Source organism: Centrocercus urophasianus, unplaced genomic scaffold (genome assembly GCF_019232065.1).
Source record: "Centrocercus urophasianus isolate 14NV4802_14NV808 unplaced genomic scaffold, USGS_Curo_1.0 seq_33, whole genome shotgun sequence".
NCBI classification, from domain to species: domain Eukaryota; kingdom Metazoa; phylum Chordata; class Aves; order Galliformes; family Phasianidae; genus Centrocercus; species Centrocercus urophasianus.
Window position 1 is genome coordinate 4780266 of NW_024884900.1, and position 18240 is coordinate 4798505.

General features: G+C 46.7%; 1 protein-coding gene across 1 annotated transcript in view; it reads right to left on the minus strand.

The window, feature by feature from the left end:
- The window catches only part of LRRC75A (leucine rich repeat containing 75A), a 46814-nt gene that overhangs the window by 4387 nt on the left and 24187 nt on the right, over positions 1–18240 (minus strand). The window contains exon 3 of the mRNA XM_042830249.1: positions 14616–14728. Coding sequence (XP_042686183.1) covers positions 14616–14728 — 113 coding nt within the window. The remainder of the gene's footprint in view (positions 1–14615; positions 14729–18240) is intronic.

Consider the following 18240-nt stretch of genomic DNA (forward strand, 5'->3'; position numbering starts at 1 on the left):
GGATTTTGGGGTTAAAACCCAATATCCTTACATGGGTTAAGCCAGTGAAAACCATAAGCACAGCTGGCTGCAATTCTCCGCATTGCTTCAGGCATCCTGGCTGCGATCTGAGGAGCACAGCCCAACCTGATGGACGAGCCCCTCTTGTGCTGGGAGCTGAGGGGGCTGTGCTTCCCTACAAACAGAAACCCCAGCCTGTAGTCACCCTCAGCAGGCTCTGAGGTTTGCCCATAGGCAGGCAAGACTGACTGGAATCAGGCTTTCTCCTTTAGCAAATTTTGGATCATTAAGCACGAGAGTGTGGCTCATGGTACGACCCGTTGGGGTGAGGGCACAGTGGGGATTGGGGCTGGGGAAGATGAAATGACTAACAGGAGCTGCTCCCACCCTCCATCATTATCTGTGCGTTTCAACTGCCAGTTTGCCCCGGGGAAAATTATTCACTGAGTGGCCAGATGATTTTTATACGTTTCATGTATTTTTAAAAATTATTATTAATTTTGATGCAAGACTGCCATTAGCACACTCCCATCTGAGCTGCTTATCCTCCAAAGGAGCATTCATCTGCTACACCCCACTATGATGCTTTTTGGGGAGGGGGGTGTGCCTCTGGCAAACAGCTCGCCCAGCCTCAGGACCAAAGGAAATGTTGGTCAATTAATTGATGCCAATCCCTCCACCTGCAGTGCTGGTCCCCCGCTGCCCTGCCTTAGGGATGTGTTTGAAATCTCTTCTGGCATTTTTTTTTATTTTGGGGTGGGCAACAATAGGAATGAAACGGCTGAAATAATGTATTTATTGTTTGGAAAACAATACTTGCATTCATTTGCTGGCAGATGCTTAAGCTGAGAAAGCCAAAGTGCTCTCATCTTATAGCCCGGGAGCTCAAAGCTGGATATACCAGGAGCTCATATTGACTACAGCATGTAAAGTCCCTGTGAATGAGTGGTAACTCCTTAAAAGCACAGCAAAAAGAGCATGGCAAGCATGGAGCTTTGCTTTATCCAATGTGGAGCAATTCTGCCTGCCTTGGTGTGACATTGTCCTATTGATGTACGCATGCAATCCCTGGCACAAAGCAGGAGCTCCCTAGGGATCTCTTTCCATCAAGAAGGATCTGGTGGATCCCCACACAAATAGACTGCCTTGCATTAACAGCTCATTCATCCTGAAGACTTGCAGCCTGTAGAGAGAAATTCTCTGCAGCCCATTTTGGAGCAGCCCTGCACTGGGATTGCTAGCTGCCTTGTATCTGCCTACATCCCCCTTGTCCCTCAGGAAACGAGCAAACCAACAACAAACATGATTAATAAAAATAGCTCTGGAGACTGTGAACTGTCTCACGGCAATGAGTGGGGTATGATGTTAACAAACAGCTGTAAAAACTTCTATCCCTGCCATAAAATTTGCCACAGAATGACCCCAGATCTCTATAGGAAGATCTCAGCATTATGTAAATCCCTGTGAGTTACAGTGGAGGATCACTTACACCCAGTTGGTTTCATCCTCTTGCTTTATGTGGATATTCCATAGGGAAAGACACAGCTTTCTTCCCAGATAGAAACTGTATATGGGGCTTTGACCCCTATGATGAGAGGGTTGGGCATAAAACCATGCCCTAGAGCCCAGATAATGCTTTGTTCCCCCATGCAAAGCAGGATGCTGGTTTCCACTTAAAAAAGCTTTCTCTGACAGCTGGTTTGTGTGCAGCACCAGATCAGCTCACAAAACGTTCCCATGGACAAGAATGTTGATGTTTAGATCAAAGAGGAACTAGTAGAAAGGGCTTCCCTTGTCATTTAAATTGATGACATTTCCCCAAAGCATGACTGAGGACATGCAACGCCAACATGTCTCATAGTAAAGTGTAATTGGAGAATTTAACCACTTCTTGGAGGGCAAAGGAATCAAGAAACAAGAAGAGGCAGCTCCAGAGAGTGAAGAACTGCAGTAAGAAATGGAGATGATGTCACCAGTGAGCAAATTTTCTCCAGAAATGCCAGCAAAAATTACTGAACATGAGATGACATCAGCCTTGAAAACATGCCTCATATTTTGGGTATTTACCTTTTCCAACTTTCTCTCATAATAATAAGTTGTTAAAACACCCAGAGCTACCACAGCCTTCATCAGCATTCCTCAACTCTTTGCTGTAATGGTTCAGCAGTTGGGTTTGTGCTTTGCTTATTGCCATGGAAAGGGTTAGGGATTATGAATGGTGCAGTCTGATGTCTGGCTTTCACAGCCTTTGCAAATGAATAGCTGAGAAAGATTTCACTCCTGTCCTTAGAGAGATTTGGGGTAAAGAGGATTTTTAAATATAAAAATACGTAACGTTAAAACTCCTTTAGAGCTTACCAATAAACACTTAAAATATTCCTAAGTCTCTGCTATTAAGAAGGAAAGTACCAGTGGGGATTAATTTGTTTAGTCTCTTCTCTCTCAGTGAACTTTTTGCTGAGGTTTGCAGTTTTCACACTATAACGTGCCAACATCCCTGCTGTCAGCATACTTCCCCTGTTACTGGAATTACAGATCCATCCTCAGCTGAGCACTGTGAGATGTGGGGAGAGGTAGGGCACAACACCCAGCCTGCAGCTCTTCAGCTGTGGGCTTCGCTCCTCATTTTACCCCTGATGTGTGACATCAAAATGATTTTTCTTTTCCATTTATAAAGCATTCTGGCTGCTGAGAACCATCTGTAAGACAGACATCACAAGGCAGCCCTAAATTCCATTGCAGTGGCAGCACTGAAGACTGAACACCAGGTTATTTCTCTGCTCTGGTTCTGCATTTTTCAAGCATGTCATTAGGAGCACAGCTGCAAGGTATTCTGCAATTCTCTCCCAGATTTCCTCTTGCAGCAAGCAGGACACCCAGCTCTGCATGCAGCACACCTCCCCTGCGTGCCCGAGAGCAGGGCTGCTCCAGGAATAGCTCTTTGTTTTCCTTTCCAAACCCAACTGAATTTTCTTTGGCTCCTCACCAAGCTATGCAGGCCTATTCCTCTCCTATTGCAAGCTCAAAGCTCACTAAATGTATGGGATACTTGATGGGAAGAGTAGTTTCTGGGCACCCAAAAGCACCCCTTGCACCTGAGAGAGCTGACAAGGGTCTCAGCTTCGTCCACAATGCATTAGTGGATGGGCTGTTGGCATCATAGAATATTTTGAGTTGGAAATGACCCGTTAAGGATCATCAGAAGAACCTTGAGCAATAAATCCTTCCCATCACAGTGAGATCAGTTGAGAATCTCTGGTTCACATTTCATTACTGAAGATGGACATTGCCCTGTGCCCATATAATCTCTCTGTGGATAGGCTACGTTCTAAAAGCTCACGATAGAAGCAATGAGAAAAAGTCATTTTCACCCATGGATGAGCATTGACCCTCTCTGCTTCAGCTCCTGCATCACTCGATGGAAAGCCATCCACTAGAGAGCAGTGTCACCCAGCCCGTGGTGCCTACAAGCAACACGTCACATTTACAGCTGGCTCTAAATACACCTAAGCATCCAAATATTCAAAACAACGTGTGCATGGAGGAAAGAACCTGGTATTTTGAGTGCAGTGTCTCTTTAGGGAGGAACAGCATTCAGATGAAGAGAACAAAAAGAAGCAAAGACTCTTCATTTGGGGCTAACGTCTCCCCACATGCCTCCAATTCCAGGAACCTGAGGAAAACCCTTCTGAGTCCAACTCCCAGAGCTCACACCCAGGCTGCTGGGGAAGCAGCTGCATCTGGGGGATCTTTGGTGACCTACAGGCACTGATAGAGGTACACAGCAGCAGCCCCCAGCACAGGTGGGTGGGTTAAACCAAGCCAAAGGTCTGGGATGGACCAAAATTGGATGGTTGGACTTGGTGGTCTTAATTATTCTGACCTTAATGGAAAGAGCACCCACTGCTTCCCGTGGCTGTGCCATCAGAAAACCACTCCTTCCCTGCACTGAGATCACTGCTGCACCCCTGGCACCGCATCACCCTGACGTTTAGCAAAAAAAAAACAATTAAATAGAAGCAATGAGACTCAGAAAACGAAGCACTGTTAGCCGAAGAAGCAACTTGATAAATATCTCCAGCAGGGATAATTAAGCAGAAGAACAGCTTTCATTTGCACATTGCACAGCCAGCTCCTCATCATGGTCCGGAGCTGAGGTTGGATCTGAGTGGAAAGCAATCATTCTCTATGCAAAAAAACACCATTTATGTGTTACACAAAGAGGGATTTTTCCCAACTTGTTTTTAATTTCCTGCCAAACAAAATTCTAAAAATAAGCATTTGGCATCAAAACACTTTGCTGTAATTACAGCCCTATTTAACTTCTCGCAGAAAAATGTAAATATTTCACTGTTGGAGTACTCCTTTTTTTCTTCCCTCATTCTCCCCAAGATGAAATGTATTTACAGCCTTCCTTCTATGCTACATTTTGCACTCAACAAACCTGCATTTTCCTATAGAGAAAATGTGCTGGAGTATTTCCAACAAAATCTACTCCAGCGTAATAAGAAACTGCAGCTGACGCCCCATTAATAACAGGCATTTGAAGGAAAGGCAATTTGCACCAGTGCCAACAGAAAACCAATCAAGAATTTAAAAGAAAACAACATGTTGGGTTTGTTGCTTCTGTAAATGACCTCCTGGAAGAGAATTTGACCAGAATTTGAATTTCTTCAAGTTCGCATTAAACAATAGGAATATTTTCTTTAAATTCTAGCATAGAAGAAGCTGAAAAGGCCCTTGGAAAGGGAATTTTACAATTGAGTGTATTAAATTAAAAACAAATCCAAGTCCTGATTGGGTTTACACGAACAGTTCCCCAGAACAGAGTAGGGAGCTTGGTGAGGAGCCAGTGTGATCGGAATAGAAGACCTTTGAATTGGGTTCTAGTCCTTAGTGTCTAAAGGGAAGAGGCCACAGGAAAGGAAATCATCAGTAAATTGATCATAAAAGCACACTGTTTGCTGCCAATGTTTTAAAAACAGATCTGAAATAGTGAATTGAAAGGCAGAGGGAAGGAAAAGGAAAGGAATAGGGAGGGTGAGAGAAAGGCAGGGGCTGGGATGGATGGGACAGCAGAGGCTGATGGTCCACATGTGGATGGAAGGGGCTGGTGCTAATTATCATCATCTGTTCCTGCCTGGGAAAGGTTCCACAAAAGCACAGAGAAAATAACACATAGAAAACTAAACAGGATTTCATTGGAAGTTGGATGTTCACCCTTCGTGGAACTTATTTGCCCTTCCTGCTCCTTACATTCCACCAGCATGAGTGGAAGGCAAACAAGGTTGATGTTTGGGGCTGGGGATGGAGAGGAGCTTCAGCTCTGCTCCTCCAGCTCAGTTTTCTCACCAGAAACCAGCTCAAGGAATCCAAAAAAATCCCCTCTCCCAACTGCTCTTCCTGCAATTAGGGAGCGATCAGCCACTAGAGTGTATGCCTGGGGTTTCACTTTCCCTAAACTGTTTATTTTGTTGGAGCACAGATCACATTTGGAAGAGTTCAAGCAGGCAGGGGTCCCCCATTGCCTCCACTGTGCTGATGAGAGCCAGAGCACGAGCAGCAGCCTGGCTCCCAGGGCTCTGCTCCTCGCTGGGGCTGATGCCTTTGATCTTTTACAATAAGGGTATTGAAGCACTGGAGATTGCCCAGGGAGGTGGTGGATCCCCACCCACAGTCAGACTGGAAGGACTCTGAACTGTGGGTGTCCCTGTGCATTGCTAGGAGTGGGACTAGATGGCTTCTGGGGGGTCCCTTCCAACTCAAACCATTCCAACCATTAAGGTTGGTGAAAACTTCCAAGATCATCTAGTCCAACCATGGACCCATCCCACCATGCCCACGAAACAGAGTTATGGAACCATTAAGGTTGGAAAGGAGCTGTGGCACCGGGACCTCCATGGTGAGAAAGGCTCCATCACAAGAGTAACTTGCAGCCAAGCAAAGAGGAGGTGGGCAAATGGAGGAAACCAAGGTGAACCCTCTTGGCCCAGCCTCTGGCCTTGCTATTTTCCTTTTAACAGACCCTTTCCATGAGCCTGGGGTGCAGCCACTTCTGGGGACACAAAGCCAAATGGAAGGAAAGAGGCAACGAGGAGCATATTTAACCAAGCCCAAAGAAAATACGCTCTTCCAGCGGAGCTGCATTTCTTTTGGCAGACCACTGCCCCACTAATGGTGGGGATTTCAGCCTTCATCTCCCTTAAGAAGATGAAAACAGAGCTAATATCAGCAGGGACGTGAGCTGCCAAGAATTCCTTTCAGCTGGGCACAGCAGAGGTAACACGATATGCTGCTCTGCTCCGTGCTGCAAAGCTCACACAGCCCCTCCTGGGCTGCACATTGTGCTGGACAAGCAGGAAAACCACAAAAACTTTCCCCCATTTTCCCTCCCTGCCTGTTCAACATCCTTGCTTTTCTGACACAAGACAGGCCCTGCTATCAGCTGTATCAAATTTTGAAGAAAAAAAAAAAAAAAAAGAACAACCAACCATGAGCAGGCTGCCCTCTGCCATTCAGCTTCCCAACTGCAAACATTTTGCCCTTTCTTTCTGTTTTCTGTACCCATTGGTGATGACATTTCACATGCTCTGAGCCAGCTGTTGGATCAGTGCTGGAGAGATCAGCACAAACATTCCCAAGGTAACTTATCTATATTGCATGAACACATATACATATATTCTATTTACCAGCCTTCAGGATGATGAGCTGCATTTTATCACCCAGCATCCCAAATGACCAAAAAGCTGATGAAAGCAGGAGCAGCTCAGTGATGTGTTGGCACGATAATGCAAAAGCCAAACCACACAGTTTGGCACTGAGGTGCTGGCAGCCCCTTTCTGGGATGCAGAAGCCCCATCTGCACTGGGTTGAGCACGGCCAGGATCGATACTTGGCCACCCCAGATGGGCACATGGCATAAGGGGCTTTTTTTCCCCCCTATTTTTTTCCACTTACTGGCACAGTCAGACAAGGGAACACACTACATTTAATTACAAAGTATTTGACTTGAAGGAGACAAGTCCCAGTGTATGGGTCACTGCAGGGTGAGCTGGGATCTCATCATAATGCTTTCATCACTCCCAGCATTATTCTCATACAAATTGTGCAGCAGCAAACCCAAAAAGCTGAGCAGAAGCACAGCCTCAAGCCCAGAGCTCATGTGATGCATGAGCTCACTCAGCACCTCCATTTACTAACAGTGCACAATGTGAAAGGGCTTTAAAACACCAACTCAGTGCTCTATCAAAGCTTCATCATAAAGCTTGATCCTCTTAATTGGGGAACGTAGCCGGGGGCTGCCCAGGAGCCAGCTGCATTGGGCACTTCTTGCAATGGAAAGGAATAGGGCAGCAGCTGCTTGGGACAAGGCAGCCCATCACGAGGTGCTTGGAGGGCTTCCAAGGAGGGGAGGAAGTGTGTGGGGGGAGTTAATTATCTCAGCAGCCAGTTCCTCATTTAATAACAATTCCTTCTAGTTGCTTTCCTGAGTTTTGAGGGTGGATTCAGACGATGTACTGAAAGCAAATCTAATTTCCACTCCCTCCAGACACAGAGGAAGTGGAGGAGTAATTATAAATAACAAAAATCACACTTTTAATAGTCAAAGCCTTTTCTAATCAGGCACGGAACCAGGAAACACATTCAAAGAGCAATGGACCTCAGTGGGGCTGCTGGTCCTCCTCCCTCCTCACCCGCCCAGGAGGAAAAAGGAAAGGACCAGAGCACAGCTCCAGCTCCCTTCAAGCCAATTATCACCTACAGATGTTCCCTCCAAGGGGAGGAAAGCCCTGGTGCTATAAATCACCTCCTTCCACCTTCACTGCCAGGAAAGATTTCTTCTCTGTTAGGAGATTTTCTACCACTTCTGGCTGTCAGTTCATTTGTTCAAACCACGAAGAGCTAAGGCAATTCAAGCATTTGTCAAAATCAGTATTCAATGATGGAAAAAAATAAATGGTGCTGCACCGTTTGGGTTAATTGGTTTAAATTCTGGAGCATCCCAGTAGGCTTGCACGGGGCAACACACAGGGAAAGGGCTCAGTTTACAGTGATTGAATGGAAAACACAAAGCCCCTTCCAACTCTACATCTCACACGCACCCGGATGGCGTTTCAATATGCATGCATAATTTACTGTTTAGCTCCAACAGGCTTAAAAATCAGGTCTGTGTGGCAGTGGGAGCAGCCCCAGTGAGCTGTGATGTGTTGCTGCAGGGCTGTGTGAGCGAGCGGAACACGAGGCAGAAATTGGAATCAATGGAAATCCTCATTGCTATGCATGGAATAATGACCACGTGTTTGTAAGTGCCACACACTGCAAATGAGAAATCCTGAATGCTGCATAGAGAAGCACTTAAATGCTGGGAGATGCTGACCCAAGGGCATTGAGCCCCACTGCAAGGCAGGGCTCTGGCTGCTCTGTGCAATGGGACACGTGGACACAAATCCCAGCCAAAATCAGAGCTGGCTGTCACCCTGCAAAACATCCCTACCAGGAGCTATTTCAGACAGCAGAAAGCCCTTCAAAGAGGCTCTTTGCTGTCCATAAGCAAAGGGATGCTGTCCATAGCAGCAGCTTAGGCAAATTCCCTATTTCCAAGTCAACTGATACCAATTGAAATTAGTGCCCAGCTTAGAGTAAATGCTCGTGGGTTGGATGGATGCAGACCTCACATAGCACACAGCCTCTTTCTCCAACTGCCATGCCCCAGTGCTGCATACCCCTGCTTGCCCACGTTGTTCTTCCCCCAGCTTTGGCTGAAAGTTTGCATATTCACAGCCATCTCACACCAATACCTATTGGCATTCCCACTTTCTGAGGTCCTGAAAGCGTCCCAGGGCAGCCACAGTACTTTTTGATGGCCACTGTGCTCCCTGCCCATGGCCAGGAGAGCTCTGCAAGCAGAAACTCCTCAGCTTCCAGAAGGCATTTCTGTATGTGTAGTGTTGGGATTTGGCCTGTTCAACCACTGCTCCATCTGCCCCAAATCCCATCAGTCCAAATATCTTGAATATGCAAAACCCCAGCACATTCATACTATGAACACCAACAGCATAGGAGCTGGGATGAACCTTTCTTTGGACACCTCAACCCAATTCCAATGCACGGTTTTGGCATGCAGAGGGGCACAGCATCCCTTGCCCCCACTAGGGCTCACATTTTGTCCCAGCAAACTGCAGCATCAAAGGCAACATCACATCCTTCAGAGCTGTGCTAGGCCATGAACAACCTGCTGGGCTGCAACAAACAGCTCGATGGAGCAGCTGGCCTCTGCCAGATGATATAAACTTATAAGCATCTGGGAAATTACAGTACTTCCATCTCTGTTGCACAAAATGGGCCCCAGGATGAGCAGTGCTGGCTGGGAAAGCTGAGGGCAGTGACCCGGAGCAGTCCCTCCCACCAGATGCTGCTGCAGGAACAATTCATTTCCACCCTACAATTGCATATCTGGTGGCCAGATAACTCCCAGTGGGAACAAATGAAGGAATGGGGAACTTGCCACCTGCTGATCCTCTCCACTGGGATCTTTCTGGGATGTGCTGATCCCCCAAGAATCATAGACTCAGAATCATCCAGGTTGGAAAAGACCTCTCAGATGCCCAAGTTTAACCCCACCCCACCATCTCCCTGACCACGTCCCTCAGTGCCACATCTTAACACCTCCAAAACTTCCTTCTGTTTGTTTCTAGTTTGCAGCTTGCTCATGTCAAATCTTCAATGCAACAACAGCACAACTTGACCCCTCTGGTTGGGTCCAATGTCCTTTTGCAACGTACTATGGAAGGTGGGGGGGAGACAGGCAGGTTGATCTGGTCTATCTAAGCCTTGCAAAATCAAGAGCCACAGGTAAAACTTGTAAAACAGGTGAATTCTGCCTTCTTTCATAATTATGAAAACATTCTTTGTTTCAAAGAGATCATTAAAAAGTCCTTCAAGTGTTCCTAGTTTGCTGCCTACTGCAGGTATCTGCCCATCAAACACCCAAAAGGTCTAAACAGAACACATTTAGTGCTGCTTTCCAGCAGAATAACTTCAAAATGCCACGGGAGCTGAAGAGCAGAAAGGTCACAGAGGTGGAAAAGCTTAAAAAAAGAAATCCTTCAAATGCCAGCTGGCTTTCCTCCTCCTTCCCTACAGGGCAGGCACGGCACTGGCTGAGCCATGCAGCTCTGCTGCTGCTTCCTCTGGAGGAACCGTGGCTTATCGCCATTCCTCAGTGCTGCTGCTCTTACAGCCAGGGCAAGGAGTGATGAGAGAGGTCATGAATAGGGCTGAGCAGAGTGCTTTGAGCTGAGAGCTTTGCCTGAGAGCAGTGCTCTAGGAGAAAAGCTGAGTGAGCCGTGGTGATGCATTACACAGGATGCTGAGCACACCCAATGCTCAGCATGCAGCCACTTGGAAGACCAAGCACCCCAGGGGATCCTGCATGTCCTCCCCTTGTCTCCCACTCTCCCAAAGCTATCACTCCCATCCATGTCACACCAGGTATTCCCATCAAATGAAGCCATCCTGCTGTTCCTAGATTACCACATCTGCAAAACCCAGGGGACATGACACGATGTGAGACTCTTCGTGGCCATTTGGTTTTCCTTTGCTGTCTTGGCCAGGTTTGAGAGCCAAAGCACAGCAACACACAGATTAAATCTTGATTTCCTACCCTCTTAGTACAACCAATGGCAAAAATATGGTATGATGAAGTCAGGCAGACTCTCCTGTACTTTTAGGGCAATTAACAGGAAAAAAAAAAAACAACACACACCATAGTAAATAAGCACAGTATTTCTAATGCTCCAGGATGCACATGGGGACGAGCTTCACTCTGCCCCAGCTCCCATTATAATATCACACACACAGCAGCCAGCACTCAGCTTCTGCCTGCAAACGAATTGCTTCTGTCTGCAGACAGCCTTGGAAATCACCTGTACTGACTGCAAAGCAATCTGCAACACAGCCCAGCAGCAGAGCACTGTGCAACCTCCCAGCATGGATTTCCTCCATGTGTTGGACCACACAGTCCCCACTCCACCTCCTCTCACTGATGGATGGAGGCTGGAGGTTCTGAAGGAACCATTTGTTGCAAAAGCTTTAACTTCTGCCATTGCTCGCCTCCAGACTCCCAGCACTACTGAAGATCTGCATCCACAAACATTTGGTTGCTTTCTGTTTACAAAAGGAAGGGCACATTTTTCATGCACCAGGGCTTCTCCTTGTCAAAACTGTTGATTTCTTTTTTTCCCTCTTGAATTGCTTCACAAGGGCTTTGTATAGAAACATGAGCAGACACTGCAGCAAGCATGAGCAATGGGCAGCCAGCATTCCTCTGGAACAGAAATGTTTTGTGCTCTTGCTGAAATCAGAAGTGGGATTTGAAAAGGCCTCTAAGATCATCCAGTCCAACCATCCACTCATCCCCACTGAATAGAAACAGAAACATTAAGGTTGGTAAAGACCTCCAAAATCATCCAGTCCAACCACCAATCCACTCACCGTCATGCCCACTAAACCATAGAACCACAGACTCATTAAGGTTGGTAAAGAGCTCCAAGATCATCTGGTCCAACCATCCACCCATACCATCATGCCCAAGGAACAGTTATAAAGCCAATAAGGTTGGAAAGATGCTGCAAGGACCTCCATAGTGAGAAAGGCTCCATCACAAGAGTAACTCATGACCAAGCAAAGAGAAAGTGGGCAAATAGAGGAAGCCAAGATGAATGCTCTTCACCCATTGTTTCCTACCAATAATTAAAAGCTGCTTAACCTCCATGAGTAAACCACTGGGTCAAAATACACTCCTAACAAAGCCAACATCAGCAGACTCTCACGTCCCTCCCCTTCCTTTGGGCAGGTTGAAGGGGGCTATAAAAAAAGAGGGACAGATTCTTGAACAGGGTCTGTTGGGATAGCAGACATGGCAGCAATGGGCTGATGGTTGGAGTGGATGATCTCAGTACTTTTTTCCAGCCTTTATGAATCCGTGACAGGACAAAAGGAAATGGTTTCAAACTAAAAGAGGGGAGATATAGATTGGATATAAGTTCTTTACTGTTAGGGTAATGAAGCACTGGCTGCTCAGAGAGGAGATGGATCCCCATCAGTGGAGACATCCAAAGTCAGGCTGGAGGGGCTCTGAGCACCTGGTGGAGCTGTGAGTGTCCCTGTTCATAGCAGGGAGTGAGATCAGATGGCCTTTGGGGGAGTCTCTTCCAACTCAAATGATTCTATGGCTTCTCCTCAATGTGTATGTGTAGAAGTTCTTCTCTAAGGCATGATACACCCTGACTCACTTGGTTGGAAATATTGCTTGGGCTCTGCCTGGAAAAAGAGATAAAATGCAATCCTCTCTGCAAGAGTTCAGTTAAAATATTTCAGTTAAAATATGGTAAAACATGTAGGACACTTCTCCCAGCAATCTCAATGAGAAGAATCACCTGGCACTGAAATGGTGCTGAATTCTCTCAAAGAAGAAACAGACTGTTATAGCAAAAAGAAGGAGTTTTCTGAGCCTAAAGAGAAATTCCCAAGCAGCTTTGACACTGAAGCTCAACAGGAAGCATTCCTCCTCAGTGAAATGCATTTTACTGGCATGTTCCCACATCTCCTGTAATACCCTGGGAAACAAAGCACAGAGGGGTAGCACAGCTGGAGGGGTCATTTGGTTTGAAGAGAGCTAGATGGGACAGGCTGGGTGTGCGGGTGCTGCAGATGGGAGCTGGGAGCTGTGCCTCACACAGGGGCAAAACACCTCCAGGCACAGCAATGATAGCAGGGGAGCCAAGTCCTAGGCTGCACCAAGTAAAGAGAAGCCCAAATGTAGCAGTAACGAATGCAGAAACAAAAGAAGAAAATCTGCTTACCTCTAGAAGGCCTCATCTATGCAGAGATCCCCAGCAAGAGATATTGTTTCTACCACTGCCACCCTTAAATGAGGTCTGGGAAGGGGTGGATCTTGGCTCCATGCATTCCAGTCACTCAGGTGAATTGCTTGCACCTGAGCAACCCTGGGTTGGCCCTGCCTTCCACCAGGTGTTCAATCACTGGTTCAGGCTGTGACTTAGCATTTCCACTACAGTTGGGAATGGTGGGGTGGGCTGGGGATCTTAGAGGTCTCTTCCAAACCTAATGATTCCATAATTCAATGAAATGTATGTCAACAGCTATGAAAAACCTGCTTGCTACATTCACTCCATTCACACCAACACCCACACAAGGACAGAAAACGCCAGCCAGTGTCAGACACTTTTATGATTACACGCATTCTCCATCTCAGAGATTTACATCCCATCCAAGTTAAATTTCCTAACTTGTCCCAAGAGAAAAGTGATTGATATTGAGTCACAGAACTTGCAGAACTGAAGAAAATCATCACTGTGGCAAACCATGAACCAAAATGTGCAAGATGGGCACTGAAGGAGAGCAATAGTGTCCTGCACCAGTAGGGTGTTCCTTGGGGCCTGGGGCAGTCCCTCAGCCAAACCCAACAGTTGTTGCAATAGCATCACAGATCAGCATTAACAAGAATATTCCTGGAGTGAACTGGGAGCAATGTCATTTTTTCACTGAATGACATTACAGCATAAGGCATAACAAAGCTGGAATGTGTTCTAGCATTGACTGGCACTACTCATTGGGCAGAGATAAAGGGATACTCTGTTTAAAGTGGAATTCAGCCCAACAAGACAGTCATGAAACAATAAAGGGATTTTGGGTCCGAAATGGAGAGATGTGGGCAGGAACCACATAAGGGAGGTGGCTGCAGCTTAGGGCTGCTGACAATTGGATTTAGAGAAGCAGCCTGGGCATTACAGCCAGCTGCTAATTACATTGCAGAGCAGAAGAGGAGCGTTGTTGGGTTGTGGATGGCCAAGAGACACATGCAGAAAAAAGTGAATAAACACAGTATTTGAAAATCCCTTAAGCATCTGACAGCAAAGCTGAGTCAAGCCAAAGCTGGGGACAGGATGCCCTTGTAGGTCAGACAGGGCACTTGCAAAGACAGCAGGGTGCAAGGGATGCCGAGCCAGGACTGTGGGAGATGTGGTCCTAATCCAATTTGCCCCCTGGTCCTTTATTCCCTGAGCCTGCTTTCCTCCCCCCTTCTCTTTTCAGACTGAGCTTTCTCATAGAATCAGTCTCTTGCTATGGCTACAGACAGCATCTGCTATGCCAGGAACCAAAACTCTCTCAGGATCATAAGCAAACATCTGGATAGAAATCCTAACCCTGCCAGATTGCAGTTTCTTTTGCATTTCTCACTTTTCTCACTTCCTTCAAAAATTACATATGTAATGCATCACCTCACTGAAAGCAAAGTAACCTTTCCATCCCCATTAACCTCTTTCAGACATATTAGGTTCCAAGCACCAGAAACATCATTGGCCAAGATCTTTGCTGAGGACCAGGGCACTGGTTCATTTATTCCCCATTTATTCCCATGGCTGGGCACAACTGGGTTGATTTTCAATGCAAACAAGGATGCAATGGGGAAAGGAAAGTGGAAAACGAGAAACTGCCTCTGGTTGAATGTGAAGAAACTTGATGACTCAATGATGCATGGGGGAAAGAAGCAAGCAATGGAGATCAATGGGTGGCTTTGAGAAACGACTCACCAGGACTGTGGCTTCCTTTTCATGATGCCTTGACGTCTCCACTGTGAGTGGGGACTGAGGTGGTAGGTGAGCTGCCGACAGAGCTTCTCCATGGCCCCAATGTTGTCTCCCTCCTGCAAAGACAATGGGAAGACAACAGGTGAGGTGGCTGCGCCATGATTATCCTTTCAGTGGGATGCTCTACCCACGTCAGAAGGGACCATGCTAAAATTGCAAGGAAGGAGAACAAAATAACTCCAAACAATGATTGCTAGGATGCTACAAGGCCTTTGTTGCACCAAGAGAAAGCAGACGCATGGACATTGTGAATGGGATTATTCTGCAAATCCATCTCCAAACACAGACGAAGGCTGCAAGCAGCAGCTGGCTGCCCTGCCACAGTCATTGAATCATTAAGGTTGGAAAGACCAATAAGATCATCCAGTCTGACCTTCAATTCCTGGCTGTGACTGCTCTAGACCACATTTCTCAGTGTCACATCCTCACTTTTCTTGAAAACATCCAGGGATGGTGACTCCACCACCCCCCTGGGCAGCCTGTGCCAATATCTCACCCATCAAGACTCATACAAAAGGAACTGCCCATCACATATCCATTGCCATTAAAACCATTTTGCAGAAGAACATGACGAGATTTGGTGAGCTGATAGAGACCTCATGAAGAGTGCTCACCAGAAACTCCCCAAATATCTCTTTGATAGGAAAAAGAGCTTCAAGGAAAGCAGTGATTCTGATGGAATCTTCTCAATTCCAGTTAAAAATTCCACACAAAATGACAGCAAGAAAATGAGAATGGATTGACTGAAAAAAAAATATTAATATCTCTGAATTTGGTCTTAGGAATTCGTTCTCAGCTCACCACTGCTCTTTATCCATGCTGATTGCTCAAGGTCTTGCCCTCTGAACATGGGTGCTGCTGGAGATTCCATGTCTTACCCATCAGGATGCCCAATTATCACTGCCCTCCCGCCCCCTCCTTCAGCCTGGCTGGGAGCCACGTGCTTTGCAGTGTGATTTATGCAATGCTTTCTCCCACCTCACCTCGCAGTCAGTGGAGCACGACAGGTTCTATAAAGACATTATAAATGTTATATTAACCAAGGAGCAAACTGGATTTTGACTAATCGCATCTGGGTGTGCAGGGAAACAATTCCATCAGGTTCTTCTCAAGTGAAAAAAAAACAAAACAAAACAAACAGAGGGCACATCTGCAGGAACAGAAGTATCAGCATAGGGCTGTAACCCCTATTTTTCATCACCATATCATCACACTTAACCTTAAATAAGGGGTTTAATCCCAAAGATTTTTGTTTTGGTAGATGTCACTGTTTAGCACAGGGAAGAACACACAGCTCACCTCAGGGGCTGCGCTCTTGATTGGACCTGCCCAAAGCCACCAGGACCCACCACCATCAGCAGCACATGGGACAGCATTCCTATGGGGCTGGGCCCTGAAAACCCACGTACAAAAGTCACCCTGTGCTTCCTCAACTCGAGCTTCCAAGCAGTGACACAGTTGAAGTCGTGCCAAAATCAGAGCTGGACGCTCACACTACAGTTTAAACAAAGTATTTTCCCCTGTTTATTATCCAGGTCTATTAGGAAATAATCAAAGCTGGCACACGCCCTGGTGGGACTGAGCCCAAAAGTTTGTTTGGAAACTGATGCAGCTGAAAGAATCCGTGCAGCTCACTCGTGTGGAGGAAGTAGAACCTCACTTCCCTCTGAATGGGGAGTGCTGGGCAGAGGGGCTTCGTGCACCCACAGCAATCCCCCAGTCTTTCCCTGCTCAGCCCATTGTACAGCTGGGTTTTTGTGGTCAAAGGGCATGAAAAAATCTCAACCTGGAAGAATTGAAAGGCACAGCACATGCTTTCCAGTGTGGGAGATGTGATGCTAAGTGTGGGACAAGTGGAGAACAGAGGTTGGGCCCTTCACAGGGCCCCTCTCCCCTCCTCCAGCCCTTGGAAGAGGAGATTCATGAGGCTGCAATCCCTTAACCAAATGCAGCTGGGGCAGCCATGGCCATGCTGCCCTCCTGCTGTTGTGATAGGAAGCAAAGGGGTGACACCATGGGAAAGCAAACATCAGAGAGCTTTGTTCTTGCTGTGTCTCAACAGTGGCCAAATCCCTGTATAGAATAACCCAAGCTGGAAGGGACCCACAGGGATCACTGAATCCTTGCTGGGTGGCAGGGCCAGAGTGTGTTTGGGATCATGAGCACAGGGATCCAGTCCTACTGGCATCACTGTGATGGGACCACACTGCCATCAGCATACTGGGGTGAGAGTAATCCCAAAAATGACTCCATGAGAAGAGAGATGGGGTTGGGTAATAACCAGGTGTGGGCTTGAGCTGGGAGGGAGAGCCGTGTCATGACCTTGGACGGGAAAAGAAGCAAAAGGCTGAAACTGCCAGGGGTTCCACAAACATCTGCCCACCTCACTCCTAGCGCCTTGCAGTAAAGACACGATAGCAGATACCTCTGTCTTCATTAAGAAAGCAACCGTCTACTCCTCCCCCAGCAGCAGAGCCTGGGGGGCAGCCCCCTGTTAAATGGGTCAGCAGTAATGACCAGAGAGCTGTGACAAAGCCCTCCTGCTGCAGCACAGCGGGGCGCCGGCCCAAATTAGAACAATTAGCCATGTCCCACGACAGGTTTTCACTGGCATTATTACACAGTCTCATGTTGCTGTCACTCCCAATCAATCTCCGGGCAAGAAAAGGTGCTGCACTGCAGATCCTAATGTGCGACAAGTCCCAGAATGGCCTTCCAAACCAGGATTTGGACTTAATTAAGCTCTGCCTGTGCACAACCCACTGTAACCACTGCCCAGGGAAGTCACACTCATCCTGGGAGAAAATCTCTGCACATTTGGTGCACAGATCCCCAGCCATGATGTTTTCCTTCCATATGGGTCAGTGGATGTTGACCCTTACAACATGACCTATTTCATACCCCTGAACAAGGGAGGAGCTGACAGATTTCCCCCTACACACTCCTTGATTTATTTGTCTTAGGTGATTAGCTAGGATTGTCCTTCTTTTCCTTCAGGTTATTCCTAATAAACCAAACTGTTTGGATTATTAGTTTGGATTATTATGAAAAAAGGTAGTGAAGAGAAAAAATCATACTCAGAACGGTAAACAGAGCTATTACTCAGTAGCACAAAGTCATAAAACAGTGAGAGATGCTCTGGAAAGCACTGAGACGGATCATCCTAAATGATTTTTGGCACACATCAGAGATGTTCTTACAAATTAGCAGGCAGCCAAGAAGAGCAAACCCCCAGCAAACCACGCAGGGATTGGAAAGAAATGGCAGTAAAACAAACCTGCTCCCACCTTATTTACCTGCAAACACGAAACGTAAAACCCCGAGCCAAGGAAGGAAGACTTTTCTTTGCAGAACACCAAAGAAACAAAAGAGATTCAGCCACTGTTTATAAAGATGAGCAAAGAAATGTGTGTAGAAGGGAAGGGAAAGGTTTCAGCACTTGGGTCCCTCCCTAAATGCCTCAGCAGTGTTCAGAAGGGTGAAGCCAGAATTGTGATGCATTCAGTGGTGACTTTTTATTTATTTTGACATTTGAATGGCTGCAGCAGGATCCTGGCATTCAAATATG